Consider the following 27,804-nt stretch of genomic DNA (forward strand, 5'->3'; position numbering starts at 1 on the left):
TATTATGACTATACCTCTCTAATCTAGCTAGGCTACATGTTATTGCATGCAACTAATTAATTAAAAAAAATAGAACTAAATGCGATCATACAAGAATTATGCTATACATATTATCTTACAAAAATGTATAAAATTGGTTAACCTATATCACTTGCCTAACTTATTTACATACTCCCTTCTTCTCTTCTTCTTCTTCTTCTTCTTCTTCTTCTTTTTAATGTTTTGTGCATTTGGATTTTTCTCACTATCCGCATGTTGATGCAATTTTCTATATATTTGTCAAATATAAGAATAAATCTAGTCAAGTTGGGTATAATTTAATTCGTCTTAATAAATACATCATTGATATTCAATCGTTTTAATTTTTACAAACATGCAATTATTCATTAATTTTTTAACAACTTACTTAATTTTAGGAAATTTTTAAATTACCATCCAAAAATGTATCCATTTTCAAAATAACCATCCGTTTAATTTTTTTTTTTAAATTATCACCCCTTAATATAAATAATCGCTCAGATTACCACCCATTTCAAAATTTCGGTGGGTTTTCCATCTGTGAGCCCCACCTAACGGCTACTAACCGCTATTTTGACCCTTTTGACTTATCCCTCCCCCCCCCCCCGATTTTTCTCTTTAAATAGCTCCCAACTTCAATTCGCATTTCCTTCAATAAATTCCACTATAATTGGGGTAAATAGGTAGAATTGGGGGTTTTATGAAATTAGGGTTCATGCTTCATTGAATCAGGGGTTTTCTTAAATTAGGGTTCCTATTTTAATTGAATTGGGGTTTTAGAATTCCCTTACCCCAGCCCCTAGCAGCTCCCCCATCTTCTGCCACCCCACCACATCAACCACCTGCCAGCGAACCTCACCAAGCCCAACCCTTGCTTGCGAAACCCCACCTAGCCCCCACGTCGCCGCTTTCACACAAAACCCCTACCCACGTTGCCGTTTCCTCACGAAACCCCACGTTGCCGCTTCCTCTGCTCATTCCAAGGTTGCACTCTTTAATTTTTTTTTTAAAAAATTTGTTGTTTTTTAGGGTTTTGATTTGTTGGTTTGATAAGATTATTAAATTAATTCAACCAACAATGGATTTGATGCATGTACAAAACTCTGAAATTTTCAAGTGAGTTTGTAATTGATTGAAGAAGAGAGAGAGAAAGAGAAAGAGGAGGAGATTCATAGAGTTGTTGATTTCTCTAGAGATATGGGTTGACAATGGTGACGATGGATAGAAGAGGTGGGTTGTAGTAATTTATGAAGAAAGAGGGAGAAGAAAGTGGATTGTTTAGAAAACTAATGAAGAAATTGAATGAGGAAGGGGTTTGGTTGAGTTCAATAGCATAGAGAGAGAGAGTGAAGTCGAGATAAATGAACAAAAAAAGGAGGGAAATAAGGTAGGTGGGGCTCACAGACGGAAACACCCACCGGAATTTTGAAATAGGTGGTAATCTGAGCGATTTATTTATTTTAAGGGGTGGTAATTTAAAAAAAAAATTAAACGGGTGGTTATTTTGAAAATGGATACATTTTTGGGTGGTAATTTAAAAATTTTCCTTAATTTTATAACAAATTAATATAGGCATGTTCCCCCAAATATTGCAGATTCATAGAGGGTGATGCGTTTGGCACTTTTGGCACCATTTCAAAATGTCTACAAATAAACGAAGTATTTCTTGCAAAAGACACTAACTGCCCACAAACTGTATACTTCTATTAGAATACTCGACCATGTGTTAGAATTCAACTAATTTTCAAGCATGTGTTATTGTGCATTGTATGAGATACATGTGATTGCTTAGTTAGAAGTCAACTAATTTTCAATCATATGTTATTGTGCATTGTATGTGCTTAATAGTTGAGAATAACTAGAGGATTGTAAATGAATATAATTCTAATTATTGATTAGATAAACACGGGGCTGTAAACCCTCAAAAAAGGCCTTATACTCCTTGGTTGCACATGAAGAATTATCAAAGCACTATGGGTTACTCAATGACTCACCCACAAAGTTTTTGTTTCATTTTACAACTATTATATGCCCTCATGACTCTCTGAAACAATGGATTATAGACTTTAATTTTGGCCGTTTCGAGATGTCAGTTCGGGCCCATCTTATTATCTCTTGGATTTCAGCATGTTTAGGCTACACTAAGTTATGTGTGTTCCCAAAACTCGCAAGTGCCCTTCATTACGTCTTTCAACTTGTGTGGGTGCTTTATATAACCCGACATCAATTTTGACCATATCTTCGCCATGGTCAATATATCTCAATTTTGATCATTCGAGAGGTTGTCTCATGTTATTTCTTTTTTCTCTAGCTTGTGTCCAAGGCTACATCCCAAACAAATAATTTTAGTCTAAACTTCTTATTCCAATTATCAATCGATTGCATAGGGCTTATGTTATGTGCATACAACAACCCTTGTTATGCATCTCAACGGTCTCATACTCTCATTGCACCTTTTGACTTGTATGGACACATTATACTTCTTGTGACCCAAAAAAGGCCCATAACATTTTCGGTCATTTTCCTTCCGCGGAAAATCTTGGACAATAAAATTTTGGGGCATCCAAAGATCCATTAACATCTTGGACCATAGCATTTTGGACTCTACTAGCCTTACACAAAAACGCGAGAAAGGAAAGCACAACGTGGTAAAACAACTGAAAAATGGCATTGACGACAGTGGCTGGTGTTAGCGCCGCCATACTTCAACTCCGTAGCGACGTCAAGAGTTCCACCGCCATCTTCCGCCGTGACGTCCGCCAAATTCGTAATTGGATCGAAGAAGAATCTCTCTCCTCTTCTTCTAAGTACCTCCTCTTTCTCTCTTTCTACTTTCCATTTCTTCGCATTTGATTTTCGTGTCCTTTATCAATTTCTGTGTTTGTTAAGCTTTTTGATTCATTTAATTATGAAATTGAAATATTTTATCAGCAATTTAGTTGTTCAATTTCACTATCAAAGTGTTAGGATTTGATTTAATTTGAGAAGTGTTACAATTAGGTTTTGATTATTTAAAATTAATTCATGGCTTAAGTTTGTTCGTTTGAATTCCTATCTTACGAGCTTGATGATGAATTAGTTTCTTTATTGTTAAGCTTCTTGATGTATATAGTTATAAATATTGAATATGATCTTCTCATTTAATTTTCGTGTTCTTTATCAATTTTCTGTTATTGTTAAGCTTTTTGATTCATTCAATTATGAAATTGAAATACTTTATCAGCAATTCAATTATTCAATTTTACCAGTCAAGTGTTAGGATTTGATTCGTTTGTGTCAATGTAGTGTATCATTGAGAGTTTAGTAATTCAATTTAGTTTTGAATTATTTATTTGTATTGTGATTCTATAAGCATCTTTTTCTTTGTTATATTATATCACGATTGTCGATGAATTAGTTTCTTTGTCAAGCTTCTTGATGTATATGATTAAGATATTGAATACATTATTAGCAATTTAATTATTCAATATAACTAGAGAAGGTATAGGATATTCAATAATTATTCAATTTAATTATTCAATTCTGAGAGAATTATTGCAATTAGGTTAAATTTATAAAATCTATTGTATGTTTTGTGACTATTGTGACAAGTAATGGATAGTGGAAGTATAGTGGTTACCAAATGGATTCATGTTTTGTGGATTTACTAGAAATTTGGTCTCTTTTTTAACTGAAGCTTATTAGAGTGTATATATACCTTTGTATTTAGATGTAGGGTTGCGTACATATGGAGTTATGGACTTCTCGAGACATTGCGTTGACCGAACTCATTATCTGTTGGTGAAACGCTTGGCTGATGGTTTTTTTTGAGTCGCAAAAGTTGTTCTTATTGATCAAAATTTTTAATGCCTTTTCTAAATGTTAAACGTTTGATAAACCTAATTTACATTTGTTTGGTGCTTCGATGAAAAAGGTGAATACAGGCTGAGATGTGAGTCAATGACACTGCTCCGTTGTTTCATTGTTTACCTGTGTTATGGACTTAGGGGTCTGCCTCAAAGCTTTGCATTTAGTTCTTACTTGGAAATGATTAGGTCAAACTGTGAGGCACTGGTGCATTTAGCAGAGAATAGAGTTGTAATACTGTGCAGACATTCAAGACATTAGTAAAACATGGAAGGCCAATCCGCTAATATCTTATGAAAGAGCATTAATGCACTGGCTGTTGTCAATATCTTGATGAATTTGATACTTTGAGATGTTAAAGTCTCACATATGAATGAATACCCTTAATTATGTTAACATGACAACTATAATATTGCACAAATTTGTGCCCTGCCTAATAATAATAAGGCTATGACAGAATTCTGTTACCTATTGATTGATTCCTATGAAATTTCGTATAAAAGTTTTAGTTTGATTAACTGCTCAATATTTGGTAGACATAAATCAGTCACTTTGTCTCCTCCTGCTAAAATGGTCTCTCTGGTTATGATCTTGGGCGTACTATATTCATGGAAGGTAGAACCATTGTGTTAATTAGTTTGGTGGTTAAAGTGAATGCCTGATTGTTTGAGAAACATTAGGATATTCTTGGTTTTCAATAGATGATAATGTCGAGAATTTTACGGGTTTAAAGAAAAGAAAGTTCTACCAATTTAGTCAGTTAATTACATTAGAACTTTAGAAGGATCTGCTATGCTGGACCAACATACATAGATTAGGTATATGCAGGCAAGGTCAGACATGGATATCTTCAGCGTGTTTTCTCTGTATATCTATAATGATTTGTATGGTCTCATGTCTCATGAGTAATGATGTATCTGGGTGATATAATTGGCTCTTGAGTAGTACTCGTACTTTGGTTAGGATAGTCTATGTGACTTAGAGGTATCTAATCAGCCACTCTATATCTATTGCCTGATGAATTTATTCAATGCACTAAGTAGCTGTTAATGCAAAGTATAAAGCATGTTTTGAATTAGTTTAACAGTTATACTCTTTATCTTTTAGTTTGACTGATGTGTAACTATTTATATTTGTAGGGCAGGAGCGAAAGTTAAACCTAAGCAAGTGGAAGGACAGGTTCATGAGAAGGAAACTCCCAAGGACAATAAGCACTAAAAACTTGATGAGTTGTCTGCGGGAAGAACACGGATCTCTTGAGGCTCTTTTTGTGATATGTCCTGTATAGACTTGAATTTTGTTTAGTTCTAGTAGCATGTTAAAATTTTTGACATTATACATGGTGCTGCGAGATATTGGAACCCATTTGCCTATAGCCTATTGCTTGGTAGTTCTGTTAGGTTGGTATTCTTCTGAATATTGGAATATTTTAGGTGATCATTGTTCTTGTGTAATAAGAGTTGGAAAAGGTACTGGTTGGATAAGTGTGTTCTTAGTAAGGATTGTAAATATGATCAACGCTCATACCTTGTGGCTGTGTAGTTTAACAAGTGAGACTGAAGAGATGAAATGATGGATTGTTCAGGTTATATGGTTCCCAATCTGCTCAAACTACTCTACAGTTTTGAGGTGTAATTTTGCAATTCTAATGTTGAAGATGAAGCACTTGGTGCAGAGGTTGTAGTGTTGCTGCTAAAACTTTCAAATAATTTTTTTTATTCGAGTTTCAGAATTTTCTAGAATATTTGGACATTAGTCTGGAGTAATTGTTTTGGTGTTTGTGTGTTTATTGTGACCTTGAAATGGTTGATTATATTTTACACGTGTTTGTCTTATTTTCTAGTGAATTGGGTATATTCATTAGCTCATTCATAACAATAATAAAGTGCCATTGGCGGTGTAATAACTATGCATTTTGGCTCTCAAGTCTCAACATCCTCATTCTTATATTTTGGCTCTCAATTTCTATTACCTAAGTACCTCTATTTGATTATAACCCGTGCTGTGAAAGATGCAACTTTTCACATGGTGCCCCTCCTTGACAATGGCTATATGACTTATAACTTATGACAAAATGTTCTGTGTTTTATCTATCTATTACTATATAGTATATACTAAAGCTATGTCAAACTAGAGACACTTGGCATTATTTGGTGAAGTTTCCTCAATATCAAACCTACATTTAAAAAAAAAAAAAAAAAATCCTTCAAAAACACTTCCAAAAATAACAGCCATATCAATTTCAAAAACTATCTCAAGGTAATAGGCAACTTAATAATTTAAATTTTTTTAAAATTACTATCCAATATACTATTATCCTTAAAAAGAAATTTAAGAATAAAAATAAAAAATTCTATTACTGTATGAAGAAAAACACCCATTAATTTAGAGAGAGAGCGCGTCAAAACCACCATCTATTGTACAGGGTTTATTAACAATTTTAAATTATAGGTTACTTCAAGAGTTCCTATGTTTGAGTATTCTTGAATTATTGATAGTGTTAATTATAAACAAACGTACAAGTTTACACATACAATTATACAAACATATACGGAGTATTGTATTAAGTTGAAAAGCTTGCCCACACTTTTTGAAAATATATATGCATAATGAGAAATAAATGCGAGCACTAAAACAATTTATTAAAAAGATTCACAATTTTAGATAATATTAACATTAATATTATGATAATACATTCAATATGGACCCTAAGATTTAATATGCGTGCCCATGTAATACATTTGATAATATGCTAAGCGATTTATTTTTAATAAGAAGAACACTAAACTGAGCATCTCGGGTACAAAACTTATTCTTTCCCTTTTACTTCATTCTTTCCTTTCTCTATAAGACTATTCTCCTCTATTGACTTCAGTGAAGGAAAATTTTTCATTGAAAAATGTTTTCAGAAAAACAATGTAATAACTATATATATATATATTTTTTTTTTTTTTTTTGAAAAAGCAACTAATATTCTTATGAGAATTGTTTTTAATGAAAACAAAATTAAGTTTAGAAGCAGGGCCAATATAGTAATTTCAGGGAACATGGAATTGGTTACGCTCAGCATAATCAACCAACCGTCAATTCTCATTCAAGTTTTGATCAAAACTTAATATCAATATCATGCTCGTATAACAAATTTACAACCTATATATATATATATTTCAAATTCTTTCCACTTCATATTTCATTTTTCAGATTTTTGTTTCCCGCCTCTCTCTCTCTCTCTTACAGCCATTCTCAATTCTTACTTTCTCTCTCTTCTTCTCTCTAAACTCCGCCTCTTTCAGAGCTTCGGAAGCCAATCGAAATTCGAAGTTTTCAAGCTAGGATTTCACCTGTAAGTGATCATATAATCACTTCTAATCATTTTTCTTTGTTTATTTTCGTTCATATTCGAAGAATTTGCTACTGAATGTGTACCTCAATTTCTTAATTACTTCTATTAGTTTGCGATTTTTCGTTGATTTAATCTGAAATTCGAAGTCTAATTACATGAAAATCATGTCTACTACTACTAATTACTCACGTTTTTGATGAACTTAAATTGTTGTCGCTGAAATTTATCGGAAATTAGAAACGTTTCGCGATTACAATTGTTGAATATGCTGTGATTTTCCAGCGGAATTCGAATTCGTGTATTCTGTCCATCAAAACACCTCTAAACTTTTAAATTTAGATCGCTTTTGGTAATTAGAGCTTTCGCATTGTAGAAAACCCTAAGGATTGAACCGAGACTAAAGTATGCTCTGTTTTTCATGATTTTCGGTGACAGCTTTGAAAATGCAGCAAGAATCAAGCAATTCGTCAATGGTGATCTCACTTTCAGAACAATGCAGACCTTCTATGGCTGCTGATATCTTCACTTCCAACGGAAACTCAACCAAAAGCACAAAATCAGCAACAGCAGCCAAAATTCTCTCTGTCATGATGATTGCGCACAAAGACCTCGTCAACCGCTACGCTTTCTGCCTCCATCTCCATCAGCTACGCAAGTTCATTGAAGAAGTGGAAACTCTTTGTCAGGAGAAGACGAACCTTCAACTCGCAAATGTAGATCTGAACAATCAGGTTAAGCTCCTCATTCACCAGAACCGGCATCCGTTTTCGGCGCAATTCCGTTGTACTTCTTCTCTCTGTGGAAGCTTCAAGAAGAAAATAGAGAGTGAGCGTTGGAACGAAGGCTTCTCACGTAAGATTCAGAGTCCGAAGAGAGTAATTGAGGAATGTAACAAGGCTGAGAACGACACTACTGCTCGTGTTACTTTGCCGAAGAGTATCACTAATGGATTCCAGAAGTTTGCTGTTGTTATTAGAAGCAGTTCTGCGACTCGGTTTCGTGCTTCAAGTTCTGCCGCTGGTCCGGTATGTAAATCTTTCTGTTTTGTTAGCTTTTAATTTAATTGTGAAAAAGTAATTATTAATTAATGTCTTCAATTTACATGTTCTGTGATTTTGTGCTGGTGAATGCGTGTCTAATCATTATTATTTTCGACAAATAACTGGAGTTTTGGTCACTAACTAAAGTTAATTATGGAGCTTAGGTGATTTAGTTAAGAGTTAGGGTTGCAAATTGTGATGTTTTATGCAATTATTTGCTGTTATTGTGATTAGACCATAACACAATTGCATACAATAACAGCAAATTGTTATTGTTTTATGCAATTGTTATTTGCTGATATTGTGATTAGACCAGGCCATGTATGTTAATTAGACCATCACAACTGAATGATTGTTTTTAAAGTGCTGGAATATGCAGTCTATGGCTTCTTTGCGATAATATGCTCGTTATAAGATACTCCGAATTAGATATATATCATAATATCAATGGATCTAATCGTAATTGATGAAATTTTCAGCCATCATCAGACTCGTACTCGGTGCCATACGAGATGTCCTCGTCCTCCTCGTCATCGTCATCATCTGAACTTCATAGCCGCGGCTCTAGTGAAGGAGAAGGCCAAGAAGAAGAAGAGAGGATTGAAAGTGTTGGTGGGGAAAATGGTGAAAGGAGATACCGGCCACATTGGAGACGCATTCCTGTTTTTCAGAGAGTTCATTCAATTGATACTGGATCTCATGAAGACAATCTGTTGGCTGAGGTGTCATTGTTTGAAGCACATGGCTATTATACATTTGCCAGGGATGTACGATCTGAAAGTGGTCTGGTTGATGATGAACACACCTTAATTCACATTTGCTGCCCATGGCTACCACAATACTTGAAGACTGAATATTATGAGGCAAGGAGTGGACTGGAGATTCTTTTGGACCCACTAACAGTTCGTTGGGAAAGTTTCATCGAGAGAATTTCTAAAATAATAATGATTAGAGAAGAGGCTGCTATAGTGATTCGTGTCTTCAAGGCTGATGTTTTGGAACATGATGTGAAGATTCCTAAATCGGTGTGTAAGTCATATCAGAAGTTCAGAAAAGTGATATACTTTTGTCACACTAGCTACGAAAAACGAGACCCTGAAGATTTGAGCCCAGTTTATTATCCATGGCCTGGTGCTCAACTTGAATACTATAATGGACTAGAAGAGCACCTGATCATGCCCGAAGAAGGAGAAGAAGAAGAAGAAGAAGAAGAAGAAGAAGAAGAAGGAGAAGAGCAAGAGGAGGAAGAGGAGGATAATGGTGGAGAAATTGTTGATGATGGCGAAGGCGAGGACAATGAAATCATTCAAGAAGATGTGGAAGGTGATGTCATGGGTGAGGATACTCCATGGACCAGGTTCATGATGGCTCTCTCTTGTGTTCACATCAATATACTTGATTGAGAAGCTCAGGTGTATGATGTGTTTCTGTTGTTTGATTGCCGATGAAGGTGGCATATTAGACTTAAATTCTTGGAGGTCATACTCTCCTCCATTATGCTTCAGGAAGTACTATCTAATGGACTAGATTCATAGTTGTTTTCACTATTCTATGGAAACATAGTAGTTTTGTTTTTCTTCTTGGCTGTAAGAATATCTTTGTTATAGGTAGATAATTCTCCTCACCACTTGTTGATCTCTAAAATGTCTAGTTTGTATCAACCATCATGAATATGAGGTTGGGGAAAAGATTACATTACAATTGTGAGTTGTCTGTGCTTTCAGCCTGTCATTTTTTCTTCTTATGTCGACAAGATTTGCCTGACTTTTAATTTGATCGTTCACTTTCAGTTCTCTCAAAGTCTCAAGTAAATGGTTTTCATAGTCAATTCATTCGTGATCTGTGTTAATTTCTTTATCCGGAGTGCCTATTTCTTCAATCTTGTTTGTACCTCTTGAGTACATTATACTGGTGTCTGGTATACTCAGTGTTGTCGTTGTAGTGACTACCAATCTACCATATCCTGTGAAGTCTCATATAATGGTTTACCATATCCTGTGAAGTCTCATATAATGGTTGTTAGTTGACTTGTGTGATTCTGCCATTTAGCTGATTCTGTACCTTCTTTGCTTCTTTACACTATGTTTGGATAGCAAACAAGGAGGGAAACGAAGGGGAAGGACATAGGAGGAAGGGAAGGGAAGAGAAAGGGAGGGGAAATGTGAGGTCCATATTCCCTACAAATCTCTCCAAATTTGGAGGTATTGAACTTATTAAAGAGGTAGAGAAAGTGGATCCCTCCCTTTCCCTCAGCTTCCTTTCCCAAATCTTTTCCCAAACACTGGAAACTAACTCCCTCCCTTTCTCTCCCCTTTCCCTCCAATTCCATCTGTCCAAACATAGGGTTAGTCTCTATATACTTCGTATATATGATCTCTGAAATTCTTTGTAACTTTCATTATTGGTTCCCGACTTATGGGATATGGGCTACAACACTTATTTACTCTGTTGCCAGTCCTTGTGATCCCCCATTATCACTCAGTGAAAGGTTGTCTCCACTGTCTGTTGCTTGCTTAAGCCATGATTAAATGTTGACTTGCCTAATTGGTACCAGATTACATACTCTGGGTAATATTGAATTTATCATAATGCATTATCTTTTTCTCCTTTGCTACTGATTTAGATTGTTGAAGTAATAGTAGGTAATTGAGACCTGATTTTTGGGCATCAGCTGAAAGGGTCGTACTTCAATGATTTATTAATAGCTTCATGTTGGAAAAAAAAAAAAAAAAAAAAGAACCCCACAGATGATCTCTATTACAATGAGCTGATTCAAGAGATGTGAATCAACCATCCTTCTCGATAACAAAAGACTATGTTGGTCTGCAGCTATATGCTTCCATCTTCAAGTTGCAAGCAGTTTGGCAAACTATCTTCCATTAGAAATTGGATTGTATGTATTGAATTCTTTATTATTTATATAAGTAGTACAGTATCTGTTTAGGCATTCTGCAGCAATTTTCTTTCCTGCATAGTTCAGCATGAGCTCAGCTGCCTTCCCCAATTGTGTCACAACTGTGTTCAAGCAGATTTTTCGCCCATTCATAAACAAGTTCAGGTCAAACTGACCTAGTCCATTGTTATGAATTTGGACACTATCCCTTAGTCCGAAACAAGCTATATATCTGAGATGGCTCGAGCCAAGTTAGTGTGCTTGAGTCTTGATTATATGGTCATATGGGGGCACAGCTATATTGCACAAATTAAATGAACATGCTACCGAACTCCGTCCTAGTTAAGCACCTCTGATTCGATGAAGTGCATAGTTTAGTACCTCCTGATTGGATGAAGAGCGTACTCTCAATCAATGAGCTAATGAAGGGAGGCAAAGTCAATGAGTCAAATGCCAAAAATAATTAATAAATGAAGGGTCAAAAAACAGAAACTGGGAAAAATAAAAAAAAAATTGAATATACATCTTAATTTTCATTTTCATATAATCCATATATACATCACCATTTGCCAAGGGTATCATGAATAATCCTTTTGGTCTATCAATCATGGCTAACTCATATAGATTTTTCAAAGATTTTACTTTCGAAAAGCGACTTTGAGAAAATGATCAGAATTTCTACTCCAAGAGCTTGAATTACTAGTATTACTAGTCTAAACTGAAGTCTTCAAGCCATATCAGCACCTCATTCCTCTACAACATGGACACAACAGCAGAAGAAAAGAACATATGTAAAGAAATCACTTCACAAAAAAGCTGAATTCACATTATGTAAATTAGCTTCTTACCATAACGAACTCCCATGTTCGGCCAGGATCATTGTAGCAAGCAAGCATGCACCCTTTTCTTGGTCTGAGACCATCTCTTACAAGACTATCGCGAAGTTCTCTTTCTTTTTGTTTGACGATATCTTCTGTTGGTTTCCGCTAAATTTCAATGCAGCAGCAATACCTCCTTCCACCTTTCTCTGGCTGATTGTCTCTTGATTAGGGTCAGGCAAACTAATGGAAATACACCGGCTCAAGTTAGCCATATAAACCAGCACTGTACAAGCAAGTTCTAAAATGTAAATGAATCAGAAACGGTAAATGTGAGGTGTGATTTGTTGCTAGATACTAACTGACTAATGCTGATTCGATATGAAATTTTCTTAACGTTTTTAAAGTTTGCACTTCAACCAACATTCTGGCATTAAGGGAGTCAAGTCAATTTCAAGGAAGCCCAAGACTCACCTGTCAAGGTCTTTGTCTTGAGGAAGGACTATCTAAACAGCTACATTTGACTCCCAGCATCCTTGGTCTCAGTGAAGACAGGGGTAGTCATGGGTATTTTCTCTGCCTTGGAGTTCTTTCCAAATATGTAACTGTAGTTAAGAAAATTTGTCATTGCCTCTCATTGTGGAAATGTGGACCATTAGGGATGTCAACGGGGCGGGGCGGGGCGGGTTTTTGCATTCCCATCCCCATCCCCGCCTCACATTTCCATCCCCATCCCCGTCCCCATCCCCACGGCGGGTCTGAAAATTATCCCCATCCCCGCCCCGGCGGGTCCAACTCCAAAACCACCCCCGCCCCATCACCACGTGGATATCCATCCCCGTCTCAACCCCACGTAATCCCCGCCCCGTACCCGCCAACTCCCCACCTTAAATCCACCACAAATAACATATTTAAACCATTATAAAAAAAATAAAAAAAATATGTACTACAGTCTACAGGCCTACAGTTAACAGCTCAAATAAAAAATAAAAAAAATTAGCAGTACATACTTAACATAATTAAAAAAAAAAACACAGTAACTAATATAATACACTCTAAACAAATAAATGTAACTCTAAATTGTCTAAAGTCCAAATATTAAAAATACATAATAATAACTCTAAGCCTTCAATTATTCTGTGTAGTGCAAACTTCACTTGTACTGGAATCGATATCTCATGTTTCAAATTCTTCCACTAATTCTCCCACCAATTTAGCATATTCATCATCCTTGTATTCTCTACAATCTGAAAATTCAATGTGACTTAATTAAAAAAAATAATAATAATATTATTAATTAAATAAGATTTATAACCACCCACAATTAAAGAGACCAGAACAAGGGTAATAAAAATAAAAGTATGCCCTCTGTCCAGAACTTCAAATTAAATGAAATTATCAAAACATTTTCTAAACTAATATCAATATCATGCAACTCAAAAGTACAAGTAATTACATTATACTCGGAGTAGCAAATTAGCAACATGTATATCCTATAAACTAAAATTTGTAGTAACTCATAAATCATAACACCAAACAATTCAAAGTATCAGACGAATTAGAGTCAAATTAAACATTCAGAAATAGATTAGTTAGAATCTAGGACAGAATTATGGCTAATCAATTTCTTAGTTGATTTGTCAAATTCTTTTTCATCAATAATTGGGGAAAAAATAATTGGGAAATTAAAATAAATAAAAAAAACGAGTAAGAGAGATTGAGATAGTACCGATTATATAGGAAGAGGTAGGGATTATGTAGATCGGAGTGTTGATCAGCGCACAACTCAGCGGCGAGATTCAGAGGTGGTGATTGTCTGATTGATAGAGCTTGAGAGGAGAGGAGAGGAGAGGAGAGTGAATGAGTGATAGTGTCGGCTAGGGTTGAGAATGAAAATGAATATGGTTTTTTTTTTTTTCTTCTAGAAGTCTAGTGTCTAGAGACTTCCTTAATCAAGTCAGTAACATTTTTTTTTGCTGTATAATATTTAACGAAATATGTTATTGCATTATATGGGACGGGTCGGGTATAATGCGGGTATGGGTCAGGTGTGGGGTTGGTCAGGCGGGGCGGGGCGGGGCGGGTATGGGGTGGGTCAGGCGGGGCGGGGCGGGGATGGGGCGGGTATTACTTTAAATCCACCCCCGCCCCATCACCCATGGCGGGTATGGATTTTAGACCCATCCCCGCCCCGCGACCCGCCAAAGCTAGACCCATCCCTGCCCCATCGGGGTGGGGATGGGGCGGGTCTCCTACTAGACCCGCCCCACTGACATCCCTATGGACCATTATTTAGCAAATGATAGGACTAGCCAAAGAATATTAGGATTAAAACTTACCCAGCAACAGAATTAAAGCCAGCTGACCCGGAAAGTTTGTCACCCTGAGTTTCTACGACCACAAATGGGGCATACTTTCGTACCTGTGATTTTGCAAGAAACCACAGTGCTGTGAGTATTTTCATTTACTCTCTTCAAGTTCACAATGGAGATTCAGTAGCAAGAAGGTGACATCTGAGTCCCATTAGTCTTGTGTTACTGAAAGTCTGAAATATCCTACCATGCCAAAGAAGAATAGAGGAGAAAACAAAAATAAAAAGGGACGAGGCTCCAGGGATGGAATAGGCACAAAAAAAATAGCACATAAACAGTCAATGAATCAATGTTGACAGCACACCAATCAATACTCATTCTTCCATTCTCATTCTTCAGGATGGGCTATCAATCCTCTATCATAACCAGTAGCGGTTTATCACCTATACACTCAGGCAGAGAAGGCGAGAAGCTAACCTCATAGTCTGCAGTCCTTTTCAATATCTGGTATTCAGGTGTTTCTAAGTCTGGTGTCTTGTACATCTTTAGGAAAGTGGTTTTCTTTAATAAAGATCAGAAGAACATGAAAAGGTTCGTTGGACTAACAAAGAGTCAATACCTGTCTAAATACATCCCATAAGCCTTCTGTAGAAAAATAGTCATTGGCCTTTATAGAATCCCAGTAATCCTACAGAACACACAATTTCAGACAAGTTCTTATAGTTATAAAGGTACTTTTGAGATACCATACAAGTACTTCAATACACAACTTTTTATTGATTCACTTGAAGATGGAGCTCACCACATGACTACAGAATTTTCCTGTTTCAGGGTTGATTCCCATCACCGATGTTCCAGTGAAAACTAATTCTGGTTTCCATGGCAACAGAACAAATGTCATCACCATAGTCCATCTTGTACTTATCTCATATGGTCCTGTCCACAACAACTCAAGTCATGAAAATGAGCTAGATACAAGCTTAATGAATCATGAATTACACTGTAAGATTCTGCATATACGAAATTTACTTTACAGTAATTAGGTTGCACGTTCAACTTCAAAACGACGTACACACAAGAAGCTTCCCTTATTTACCTTAATGGACTATTTAATTAGTGGTAACAATTCACTTGTCTGAATTAACTAGCTAGCAAAGGGTCTCATTTCAATGTCCTTAACAATGTCATTTCTTCATGTACCAGTAAATCAGTAATACTAACAGTTAGTTCAATGGATAAGATGGCTAAGGGAATGATATCAAATGAAAGTTTTGTATTGTTATTTGGATGATAACGGAAATTTATGAAGAAAATTATAATATTGGGGTGAAATTGTGGATAGTACCAATTATAACATCTTCCCATAAGATAATATCAATTATTTTATCATCCATTATCTCCCTTCATTACCATCAATAAACACACCGTAATGCCAACTTTGAAGAGGTAACGGAAACAAATGAAGAACATACACAAATTGAGATTAGGGTTACACTACTCCGGATGCACAATTAAACAATCATTTAAAAGTATTACCAGATTTACCACCTTAAAGCATGCCAAACTTCAGACAATTAACTGTAACTTTGTAATTTCATTTTCGCTTGTTAACCCTTGGGCGGTTCAGTTTTGTATCTGGGTATAGAAGTTAGAAGATTAGAATTGGGTATTGGGAGTTCATTGGATCATTACCGAGCCGAGCCAAGACCCAACACCAGCAAGATCAGCTTGAACTTGAAGTTAAGCTTGACCCGAACTCAAGACAACCACACACAAGCTCTACTTGTAGCTCACCTTAGGGTCAAACTAAGCTCAACTTGCCACTCAACTTAGGTGAGGTTCATATTGCATTCACCCCAATACATCGTACACGAAGAGACATGTATAATCTTTGTGACTACTTGATAGTTTGAAAAGTTTTTAGAGAACACGATATAGTGCATAATCATATGAGTTGTATCTTAGCACGTGTACTAGATTAAAGTAATTAAGCGGATATGATTTATTTAATATATTTAAGGGTGCTTTATTTTTACGAGGAGGCCCCCATTTCTCATGATGAGAAACAGCTTATGTTTCTCATGGGGGTATAACCGACATTACACCTCATATAAGTCATTTGGTGTATGTGTGATGTGGCGTCATTATTCTGACGTGTTTTACTTGGTTTGCCCAGCTGTGTTTATGGAGTTTTCACAGTGACCCCGTTAGCTTCATCGATTATGGGGTATTCCTGAAGAGTCGAAATCTGGGCAAAACTCAAGTCGAAGACGGCACGGATTCCGGTTTTTCAATTCGACTTCTTGGAATCTCAAGTTGAAGAGCTGGGCGAAACTCAACTCAACTCGAAGAGGTCCCAACTCGAACTCTTAGTTTATCCAGGTTCTTTCTGATTCATGTTCAATTCGAACTTGGGTTCTTTTTATTTTTTCTCAATTCGAACTTGGCTTGTTGTTTTTCCGAATGTTATAGAGTTGAGGGTCGATGTTCAATACGTCGATTGTTTCAATTGACAGAATTATTTCGGCGAGGCAGTTTGGATTTTTTTAGGGTTCGGATTATTTCAATTGACATTATTTGCAGAATTATTTCATTGACAGAATTATTTGCAGATTATTTCAAGGCAGTTCAGATTAATTCGACTTTAATTGTTTTAATTTATTATATTATCTGGAATTAAATAGTGGAATTAGATGCGTTATGCTGCTCTGAAATGTTCATTTGATGGAATGAGGTGAATTTTGCATTTGAAATGTTCATTTGATGGAATGAGGTGAATTATTGATTCATTGGTGCTCATTATTCGTTCTATATATGTGATATTGTGTGATGGTGTGAAATCGTATCGAGTTTTGATTTGTTATGATTGGTTGTGGGTAGATTAGATTAGATTGAGTATTGTGTGTAATGTAATTAACACACTTTATTTGATGTATTTGACAGGATTATGAAAATGTCATCGGGGAATGGTAAGCGTAAACGTACAATGGTGAGGGTTTTTGGTTTTTTTTAGATATATTCTTTAGATTTTTTAGATACAATGGTGAGGTTGGGATGTGATTATGTTTTGAATTATGGTTTTATGTTTTGGTAACGAAGGCCGAAGATGATGAAGAGGGGTATGGGCTCAGTAAGAAGAGTAAGGTATGTGGGCAGAAGACCATGCATTTGTATCCGGAATTGTTTAAGGTACTACAACATGGAATTCTGTTCGGTGCGTGTGAATTTGGTGTTTGGTGTTTTTGCATGATTAAGGTTTATATATGAATTAAGTTACTGGTGTGCTTAGGATGAAGGATTAAGTTATGGAGGGGCTGTCAAAGGTAGAGCGGAGGTGATGGCTGAACATTCAAAGGCCAGAAGCCGGGTAAGTTTTCTTGTTGATTCAGTGGTCATTTGGTGTGGGATATTAACTTAATTACTGTAATTTCATTGGCAGCGTCCTAACATGAGTTGCCGCATTGAGTCATTTGGGCGCATATGTCAGAAATTTGATGATAGGAGAAGACGTTGGGTTTGTGAGATGGGATTTGGTAGTCTTTTACATCTTGCTTTAGATATGCATTTACCAAGACAATTGGCAAACTGGGTGATGACACGGATGGATCCAATCAGTAAAATACTTAGAAGTACCAACGGTGTTGAGTTTAGGTTTTCAAAGAATCAGGTTCGGTGGGTACTAGGGATACCAATGGGTCCTAGGTCTGTTCCTTGTACTAAAACCATGACCGAACGTGATCATGAAAAGGTTCAGAGAATTTTTTTGAAGTATGGTAAATCTGGAGTCCAAGAAGTCTGTTGGACAATCTGGTCAGGTATACACGTCTGTAGGCATACCATTAAGTTCAGATATGATGAATCGGTTGGAGGGGTACTTTGATGCTGGAGAGGAAGAGAAATTCAAGACGTTGTTCTTGATAATTGCTTTGGAGATGGTGTTGTGTCCCATGCAGTCCTCCCGGCTTGCGTCTGACCTACTACCTGCAGTAAGTTGTGCTATGGAGGCAACTGAGTATGATTGGTGTTCTTTAGTGTTGTCGAAGTTGCTGGAGAGCGTTCAAAATTTTGCTCGACGTTTCTATGCTAACGGGTTTGCCAGTGGATGCGGGGGGTGTGCAATATTTGCCGTAGTAAGTGTTTCAGTGTATTCTTGCTTGTTTTGTGTTTCCTTGTGCGTTTTGTTTTAGTAATTGCTTCTTTTTCTTTTACAATTTGGCAGATATTTTACTTGGATCGGTTGGATAGGGATCCTATTGAGTGGGATGTTTTTCCAAGAATTAAAGTGTGGACTATGCAGCAGATTGGGAAGGCAGCAAAATCAGACAAATTGCTGTCTGGCGACTACGGGAAACTAGGGGTAAGCACTTTTGTATTTGTTTCAACTTTTGTGTTGTTTTTATTATTTTGCATAGTATGGTTTAGAGTAACCTTATTCCATTTGTATTTCTTTCTGTGGTTCAAGCTATTGTATGTTGCTTACGGTGAACACCACCCAAGGGATGCAAGGGATAGTGTTGGACCCCTACAAGCTGGAGTGAATAATGTGAGGTTTGATCTTAAAGTAGTTGTTTCACCTGTGTTCTCTGATCTTAAAGTAGTTGCTTACGGTGAACTTTATTGAACTTTATTTGGATGCAGATGCATGATTTACCACCAGTGCCTGGGTTTAACTTCAAGGCTAGGCAAAGGAGGGGCCGAATGCTTGAGCTAACAGATGAATGATTTGGATATTCTTATTTGTATTTCTATTTGTATTTCATGTCATTATAATGATTTGGATATTATTTGTATTTGGATATTCTTATTTTCAGTTTCGTTGAATACTATTCAGATTAATATTATTTTCAATTGACAAAATACTATGTGGATTAAATGAGATTTAGTTCAGCTTTTGCAAAGAATGTAATAATGCGAGTTAAAGTAAACTAAAATAAGTAAAATAATTAAATGAGACTCGACAACTCGTCAACTCATTTAAACTATAAACGAAGCAAAGTTGTCAAGGTCTTTGAAGGGGGGTTCAATATGAATCTCAAGGTCTTGAATTCAGCTTCAAAACCTAAGGCGGAATTCAAGGCTTTGAGATTCAGTTCAAAACTTACAAAACTTAAATTTTAGGAGACTTAAAAAAATTGTAAATAAAGCAGATTATTGAATAAAGCAGATTATAACTTTCAACCCGCAAAGTGTACAATAATAATCCAATTTTAGGAGAGGAGAGACGCCTTCCTCATCAGGAAAGAAGATACAAGAAAAAATATTCGAAGGTGTAACTTGGACAAGTAACTAAGATTCAAGGTGTACAAAGAAAGAAGCGCAATTCAAAAGTTCTCTCGAATTCGTACGCGAGGGATAATGGAACGCACCAAATAAATAAGTAAAAATGATTTTAGGTTCCAATTTTAGAGAATTAGAAGAATTTAATAGCATCCAACACACATTTTTCAAAAATAGATACTGAACATTATGTCAAGAAGAGATCATTAACGCAAAAGAAATGTTATTGAGATCATTAAGTATAAAGAAATGTTGTACAGGACTTACAACAGATCCACAACAAATCCTTAACGCAAAACAAGAGCTTCATCTAAAAGTTCAAAACTAGTCACAAGCCTCACAACGGATCACAACAGATCCTAGTTATCAGTTAACACAGTAATATGAAAAACTCCTTGACCAACATAACGCACACTCAGAATATAACCATCCTGGACATCATTGTCAACCACAAAGTTCTCCCAACCAGAATACATGAATATACCACGAGTGTCACTAATTTTAGCACCGAGCAATTCCACATTCCACGCTGGCCCTCCGGGACCACGTTGAAACACGAACAGGAGCCGAAAAAACAGAAGAAAAATACTTCTAATGTTTATGAAGAGGCTACGCACAAGGAAAACAACACAACATCAAATCACACACATTAACACACGAATAGAAAGACAAACACACGAATACGCAAGTGAAAAACAATACTAGAGCAGATCTATGGTGATTCTTATATTGAATTATGCATTCCATCTCCTGATCAACACCGCCAACCTCATTCTGTTCTACAGGACCTCCTCCAACATCGCCAACACCACCATCATCCTTTTGTTCTACATGACCTCCTCGTACACCAACATTCCTAGCCACGTTTTCACCCCTGTCCTGTTGAATAATCCTGTCAACAGGTTCCACATATTCAATAGTCGGCCCATCTCCGCCATAACCTGCCAAACCCCTTGTACGGATTTTATCAACTTGCCCATAAAGCTCTGCAATGCGCTGGTCTCGAAGCCGCTGCAACTGGGCTGACAAAACCCTCGCTTCTTGTAGCTTGGCCGTATGTGCTGCTCTAATTTTAGCCAATTCTTCTATGTTAACCTTCCTCTGCGCACGGATTTCACCCAATTCTTCTCCCTTAGCCTTCTCCTGCGCACTTATTTCAGCCAGTTCAACGTACAACACTTCAAGTTGCGCTTTCAACTCTCGCATTTCCCTGTTAGCCATGGTTTCGGTGCTCGTAGGAAGAGGAAAAGATTTAAAAGAAGTTGGAGAAACCACAAAAAATTCAAAGAACATGGAGAACTGAAAAGAAAACTAAAGGACGGTTTATAAATAAACACAATAAACGAAGTAATGCATTTTTGAAAAGGCACATTTTTGAAAAGGCACATTTTTTAAAAGTCACAATTTTGAACCACAATTTTAATGCATCATAACTTAACTGCCTGTGCTGGCCGCCAATTATCTCAGTATTCGGTGCATAGAAAACAACCAATACATTGTCAGAATTTTGTACACTCCGTATGAAACGCTACTTGTACTTGATATTGCACGGTTTTTATAAAATGACCATAACATATGCGGTACAAACTTTTCAAAAAATCTAATTCATGTTAAGGTTATTAACCAAGGGGGTTAGGATAATAAAGTCATATGTTTAAGTCATTCACATTATGCAGCAGAATCGATCATTAAACTATTACATCCTGATGTCCATGTTTTTAAAACAGACAACTACAGACACTCCTGCCTACGGAAGTTCTTCTGGTGTTTCTTTCCCACTAAATGCGTCTTAAGACCATCGTCGCTTGTGCAGCTGATTTTACAAAGATCACACCACGGTTCTCCTTCTGTTCTTTGCTTTGGAAGGTTGTGTTGTGCACTGGTTTCCCCGGTACGCACTTCAAGTTGCGTTTTAGCAGCAGATGTGTGGGGCAGTGAAGCAACAGTTGAGACAGTATTAATGGAGTTCTGTTGGAGCTTTCGTAAGCTCTTCTGGGATTTCTTTCCCACTAAGTGCTTATTAAGACAGTCAGTGCTCGTACAGGTGATTTGACAAATATCACACCATGGTCCTTCGGTTTTTGTTATCTCTGGAGGGTTGTGCTGTACAATCCGATTATCAGCATTTACCAAAAATTGGTGAAATTAGATCAGAAAGAAACAAAAGACAGAACTTCGAATTTCACAAACAGTAATGTGCAAAGATTGGATCAGATTAATGTCGCATAATCTAAACAACAAATAAGATTATAATCGAATTATAAAAAATAAGAATCTGCATAAGTATCACTATTAATAATAACAACAGAAGGAAACGTTGAAAATTGAGTATAAGGAAATGTTGAAATTTTTTTAAAGGTATGCAACATAGTTGCATAATTGTTAAATCATTAATTCAAATAACTTATCGAAACAAGATCATTTGTAATTGTAACAACCAAACACTGTAAACATCAATTCATGAACGATTCAACCTTACCTCTTCTGAATACAAGCTTTAATTTAATTTGACTTAATCCCTGATCTTAGTAAACATATTCAACTCATTTCCCCGAATATATAAAAATTTTCAATTTTGACCAAATGAATTTGACCGCCAAATCTCAACACAACCTCATTTAATTCAATCCAACACCAATCCCCCTTGAAAATTAACAATTCATCACCCCCTAAAAAAATTGCTTTAATATTTAAAACTTCAAAAGTATGATGAAATCATGATTTGGTTGGTTTCCCAATCATAGTACCCATAGTTGAGTACACATGTTCGTGCTTTCAACAACAAACCATAAAGCATAAGCTCAATTATAAACCATAAACTCAATCATAAACCATAAACTCAATTAGAAACAACAAACAAACTTTCAACAACTATCCATTTTCCAGACAAAGAGAAAACATACCACATAATACGTAACAGGGGCCGATTGTCTGACAACCCAATTTGCTGAAGTACCACCCGGGTCCGAATAAACTGGTTGTGCTCCATAAGCCGGACTATTTGAGGGATATTGCCCTGGAGCAAAACCCCGAGGAAGAGAGACAAAAGGGTTAGAGTAGAGACATTGAAAATGAGGAGGGTCCGAATAAACAGGTTGTGGTGCACCAAAACCCGGAGTATTTGATGGATATTGCCAGCACCAAAACGCGGAGTATTTGATGGATATTGCCCAGCACCAAAACCCAAAGTACTCGATGGATACTGCCCACAAACAAAACCGGGAGTGTTTGATGGATATTGCCCCGGTGTAAAAAAGGCAGAAGGGTTAGAGTAGACAGATTGAAACCGAGGAGGGTACGTCAATGAAGGATTATGAATTGAAGGGGGCATAGATTGCCCAGGAACATGAGGGTGGTGGGTACATGGTGCTTCATTGTTAGGCTGAAATATTTATTTTTTCCGATAACAGCTTCACATCCGGACAACAGAGGAAAAGAGAAAGGAAGGAGTACGGTCGGACTTAGGAACGTTTAAAAACCAAAAAATAAATGTTGGCACTGTGAAGTAGGGTAAAAAATAAATTTTGGTAACAACTTTTTAGGAAGTGTGCCCTTTCCATTGTATTGTCATTGTCAAATAGTACGTCCTCCAGTACTTTGTCCTTGTCCCTGTCATTGTATTGTCATTGTCACAAACATTTGGCAATTGAATTAAGCCAAAACTTTGTCATACCATACCCATAATTTCAAACATAATATACCCATAGTTCATACCCATAATTTTAAATATGTCGCACACCCATTTGAAAATCATATCTGTAGTGTTGGTAATGCAATTGACATAAATAAAAATGAGACAAGCACTTAATGAGACAAAACCGAAGCCAACTCAAGCAGACTACTTGATCGAATTTTTGTTAGATTAGGTGAATTTTCCAAATTTCATTTAATTTCATTCAACGGTAAGATTTTAGATTTTTCGATACAAGCACTTAATTGTACGAAGTAGATGATATATTGATGAGAACATATCACTTAATTATTATTTTGGAAATTATCAATAGTACACTCCAGGTTTTGACTTTCACGAATGATACACTTCATTAAACTATCTTTATCACCAGGTATTTGGTGACAGCGTTTGAAAGGTTCGGAGGCTGAAATTATTGCATTGCCCCACTCATTGTGTTTCCCTCCTATTTGGCGACATTTCCCCCACTTATACACTTTCCTTGCTTGCACTCCCCCTGTCCATTTCACGCTCTTGTTTTGGTTTAACTTTTATTTTTCTGCACAGTCAATGGCTTCATGTGAAAGGGTTTCATCTTGAAGCAATGGAAATGGATGAGGTGACTGGTTTAAAGTCTTGAATTGCAACTGCCAACCTCCAACATTTGAAATAGTTGTAAGAAATAGATGAAATGATGAGGGACAAAATTACAATTTGTACTAATGCTGCCTTAAATTTTTTGTACTAATGAGGGACAAAACTGCCTTAAATTTTTTGAAATAGATGAACTAAGTTGTAAGAAGTTCTTCATTTACCTGTACATAAAAAAAATAGTTCCCTTTAACAATAATAGCAACGGACAAAATTACAATGCTTCAACATCAATTATTTGTACTAATGCTGAGAATATTCAATTCTTTCTTTAGTGATAGCGTCAATTCGCAATTTTCGCATATATAATCTCAAGGGCTACAGATGACTAAGCGGATTTGACCAGTTGTAGGTTCAATTCGCAATCTTCGCAGACATAATCTCTAGGACTTGAGACAAGACACGTATACTATGGTAATTGATCACACATTGAAGGATCAATAGGATCAAGGGGGGGGGGGGTTGAATAGAGTTCTCAAGTTCTCAGCCTGCACAGAATATACATACATAACAAACATACACAAAAAAACATATAGCCCATCATACATATAAAACACCATAACAATGTTATTTTAAAGGATTACAACCTGCAAATAGAAACGGTTCAGCAATGTTTGGAACACAGCCAGAAAGTTAAAAATTGTTTAAAAGATTACAGACCAAAATAACAGATCAAATGTTCAAAATAAAAGAGTCAAGCACAACAACATATGTCAAGGCCTTGAGAGAAGCATCAAATCATTTTTGGCTTTGCTTATGACGAACATCAGCATGAGCCCTGTTTACGAAGCGCCTGTGAGCTTCTCTCATGGTCTTGTCCCTCATCATCTCATCCAGCCTCCGTTGCTCTTCGGCTTCTCTGTATTTCTTAACCACCCCATACTCCTCCACTGTAATGATAGAGGGCTCAGACACCGAAGGACGAAGAATAGGACGGTTACGCACAGAGCCCTCACAGTTGAGAAGGACATTGGCAGATTTTTCACGGGCATGCTCAGCAGCATCCTCGTGGAGGGGCATGATGCTACCAGTAGCAGTGAAATTGAGAGAACAGAGATGGAAGAGCTGATTGACTTTGGCATTAACAATGGCCAAAAGCTCATGAGTTTGGTCCAGCTTCGAATCAAGGTCTTAGATATCACGATGAATGTCATCCAAACCAAACTCCAGAGCATCCAGACGAGAGGAGGACACAGAAGAGTCAACAATGCCTTTCCCCTTAGACAAATAAGAGGGTAGGGCAGCAATTTCCTCTGGAGTAAGGTCAGAACGAAGCTTCCAAGACCCGTTTGGAAGAAGTAGAATACCAATTTTGGTAAGGGATTGAAGACCAACCCTAGGAGTCTGAATTTGTTGTACGTCCTCATCTTCAACAGAGATACCGAAAAATAACAATATATTGGGAATCAGATTGGCATAGGGCAAAGGCATAAGCCTTGAAGAGGAGATGCAATGAACCATATGATTAAGAACCAAATATGGCAGATCAACATTATAGCCATTGAAAAGCAGAAACAGAATCTCAAGGGCCTGATCAGTGATTAATTCCCATGAATTTGATCGGGGAAGAATGCAAAGAACCAAAAAAGTAAAAATTATTTTGGGTTCAAGCAGGAGAGATGAATGAGTCAATTGGCGAGAGGAAGAAGAATTTGGAAGCAAGAACTGTTCTTTAGCCTTTGAGACACATTCCACGCGGGGAGGATGGGAATCCCTTGAAAAATCAGGAGAGGTGCCAAGAATTTGAGCAAGGGTTGAAGAATTCAGGGAGATCTCCTTCCCTTTGATTACAGAAGTTAGAGAAATTTCTCCCCGACTCTTTGAGACAACCATGTTTAAGTAGAACAGACGAGTAAGACGAGGGACGGTAAAATCAGACACACATGACAAATTAAACAAATTTGACTCTCGAAAAATTTCAAAACAATTTAATTGGGCAGAGTTTATGAAGTCGACATCCATCAATTCAGAAAAGCAAAGTTTTTGACAATGAAATCCATCTTTCCATTTACCATGGGTCGTATGATTTCGAAACCAAGATGATGGAATTGAGGAATTTACCTTCGTGTCACGTTGATAAACTGGACCGGACCGGACATTTGGCTGTTGAGAAGAATCCGATGTCGCTGATTCGGAGAGCAGGATTTCAGGAACGTGGCGTCTGGACGAAGCACGAGTAGCACGAGTATTTGGAACTTTAGTGGGGGAGGGTTTTGTTGCCGTGGATTTTCTCTTAGGTGCCATCGATGATGAAGAACGAAGGAGGGTTGAATATTAAGGTCAAAAAAATTGAGAAAGGAGGATGAAGTGCAGGAAGAGAGAGAAAGAGAGTCTCTAAAGGAGGAGAGAGATGACGGTTAAGACTAGATGTGAGGAGACATGTCAAGGAGAGTAAATGAAGATGCATGAAAAAGAGGATGAATGAAGTGATGTGACGGTTAATAAGGCATAATTACCATTTCAAAATTGTTTTAAAAACCGAGGTAAAACTGTGAGAGATATTTAATCATTAGATTATTGTTAAATTTGTGCGAAGATATGGATCTTTAATTCAAAAACTTCAAGATACTAACAGAAATAGCGTTAGACTCTCCCCTTTTTGGACAATTGCATTGTTTAGTACAGACCAAATATTAAAAAGTTCAAAGACAAAATTGTTGGCCATAACACAGTTTCAAGGCCTTCATTTAGACATAAACTGGTACACTCTGTCTAATATTCCGAAATAATGGACGTAGACCATGTAGTCAACAATGCCATGTTTAAGCTAAACACTGTGGATATTTTATAATCAAAATATTGAGTGAAGAAATCAGAGGTAGAACAAACGACGCCCTGGGTAAGGAAATGTGGTAAGGAAATGTTGAGTGACTTTAGAGAGGGAAATTAAATTATGACAAAAATAAATTATGCTTGGTTCCTAGGGTGACTTTACAGAGACAAAATATCAGAGACTTTGGCCAAAAAAAATGTGAGTTGATTTGACGTCATGGAAGGTTTGAACAGTGACGTGAGTTGCTTATGATGGTTACAACAGTGACGGTTCTGCAGGCCACTTGACTACTTCACTCTTGAGTAGTTCACTATGATAAATTACTTTGCTGTTTTAGTTTTTTTATGTTGCATTCTCATATAAATTTAGTTTAGGGACGGGGAAAATAAAAATGGGCATCAATTGGGCATCAACACAACAATAAACAAACCCCATTACAAATATTAATTGGGCATCAACACCACAAACAAACCCCATTACAATATTAATTTAACGATGACAATGATAATAACACGATCAGTCGTACCAATCATGAATGGTTGGGTGATCATCTAACCCCACGTTCGAAAACCTATCTGATTCATACTCCTCCGTGTCGCTTCGTGCGTCTTCAAGAACGTGCACAATGTTTGAAATGTTCTCAATTACCGAATTCAAAGTGGGCTTCGGCTGATAACAAAGATTAACGTTACGTGTGTTCGATACTGAAGTTACAAAAAAATACCCAATGTTAACAAAGGGACTAACGAATGATTATCACTTACAATGACTGTCATGGACAAAATGTGTCTGTACAATGTATCCTGGCTTTTTGAGAAATAGGGCTCCACCACTGCATTCCACGCCACCAGCACACCTCCAAGACCCGAGCTTGGGCCTAATGCCTCAACACGGTAATGACCACTTAATCCACTTCTAACGAACCCAATCATAGGTTTGTTAGTCCTCGCCTCCGTTATCACCATAACACTGGGTTGTATTTGTTGTGGATTTTTTCAAAATTTTCACGGAAAGAAGGCCGGTGGACGCTACGACAATTCCAAATGACCACATGTTGACCTTTAGCAAACTTTAGACCATTATTAAAACCGGTCAAAAGCTTCAGACCTAACGACAACGTTGAAGTATCTGGTACCACCTAAACGAGTCACATCCGAGTTAAC

The 27,804-nt window shown here is 36.8% G+C and overlaps 1 protein-coding gene, 2 long non-coding RNA genes and 1 pseudogene across 3 annotated transcripts; 2 read left to right on the plus strand and 2 right to left on the minus strand.

The window, feature by feature from the left end:
- The first annotated feature begins 2,602 nt into the window (after positions 1–2,602).
- On the plus strand, positions 2,603–5,811 carry LOC110684151. Its single transcript, XR_002503741.1, has 2 exons — positions 2,603–2,825; positions 5,004–5,811. It is a non-coding gene; the product is annotated as an uncharacterized LOC110684151 (long non-coding RNA).
- A 1,851-nt stretch (positions 5,812–7,662) lies between these two features.
- LOC110684143 lies at positions 7,663–10,032 on the plus strand. The gene is made up of 2 exons (XM_021860554.1): positions 7,663–8,232; positions 8,727–10,032. The coding sequence occupies exons 1-2, from the start codon at positions 7,678–7,680 to the stop codon at positions 9,648–9,650; spliced, it is 1,479 nt and encodes a 492-aa protein (XP_021716246.1). The 5' UTR covers positions 7,663–7,677; the 3' UTR covers positions 9,651–10,032.
- Positions 10,033–10,372: 340 nt separating this feature from the next.
- LOC110684132 lies at positions 10,373–15,664 on the minus strand (annotated as a pseudogene).
- On the minus strand, positions 12,982–14,028 carry LOC110684158. The gene is made up of 2 exons (XR_002503742.1): positions 13,688–14,028; positions 12,982–13,205 (listed from the first exon to the last, which is right to left on the minus strand). It is a non-coding gene; the product is annotated as an uncharacterized LOC110684158 (long non-coding RNA).
- Positions 15,665–27,804: the final 12,140 nt, after the last annotated feature.

The sequence above is a fragment of the Chenopodium quinoa genome, unplaced genomic scaffold, assembly GCF_001683475.1.
Source record: "Chenopodium quinoa cultivar QQ74 unplaced genomic scaffold, ASM168347v1, whole genome shotgun sequence".
NCBI lineage: Eukaryota > Viridiplantae > Streptophyta > Magnoliopsida > Caryophyllales > Amaranthaceae > Chenopodium > Chenopodium quinoa.

Coding starts and splice junctions, on each gene's coding strand:
- LOC110684143 (XM_021860554.1), top strand. CDS start 7,678: ATGGTGATCTCACTTTCAGAACAATGCAGACCTTCTATGGCTGCTGAT. Junction 8,233..8,726: donor CAAGTTCTGCCGCTGGTCCG/GTATGTAAATCT, acceptor TGAAATTTTCAG/CCATCATCAGACTCGTACTC.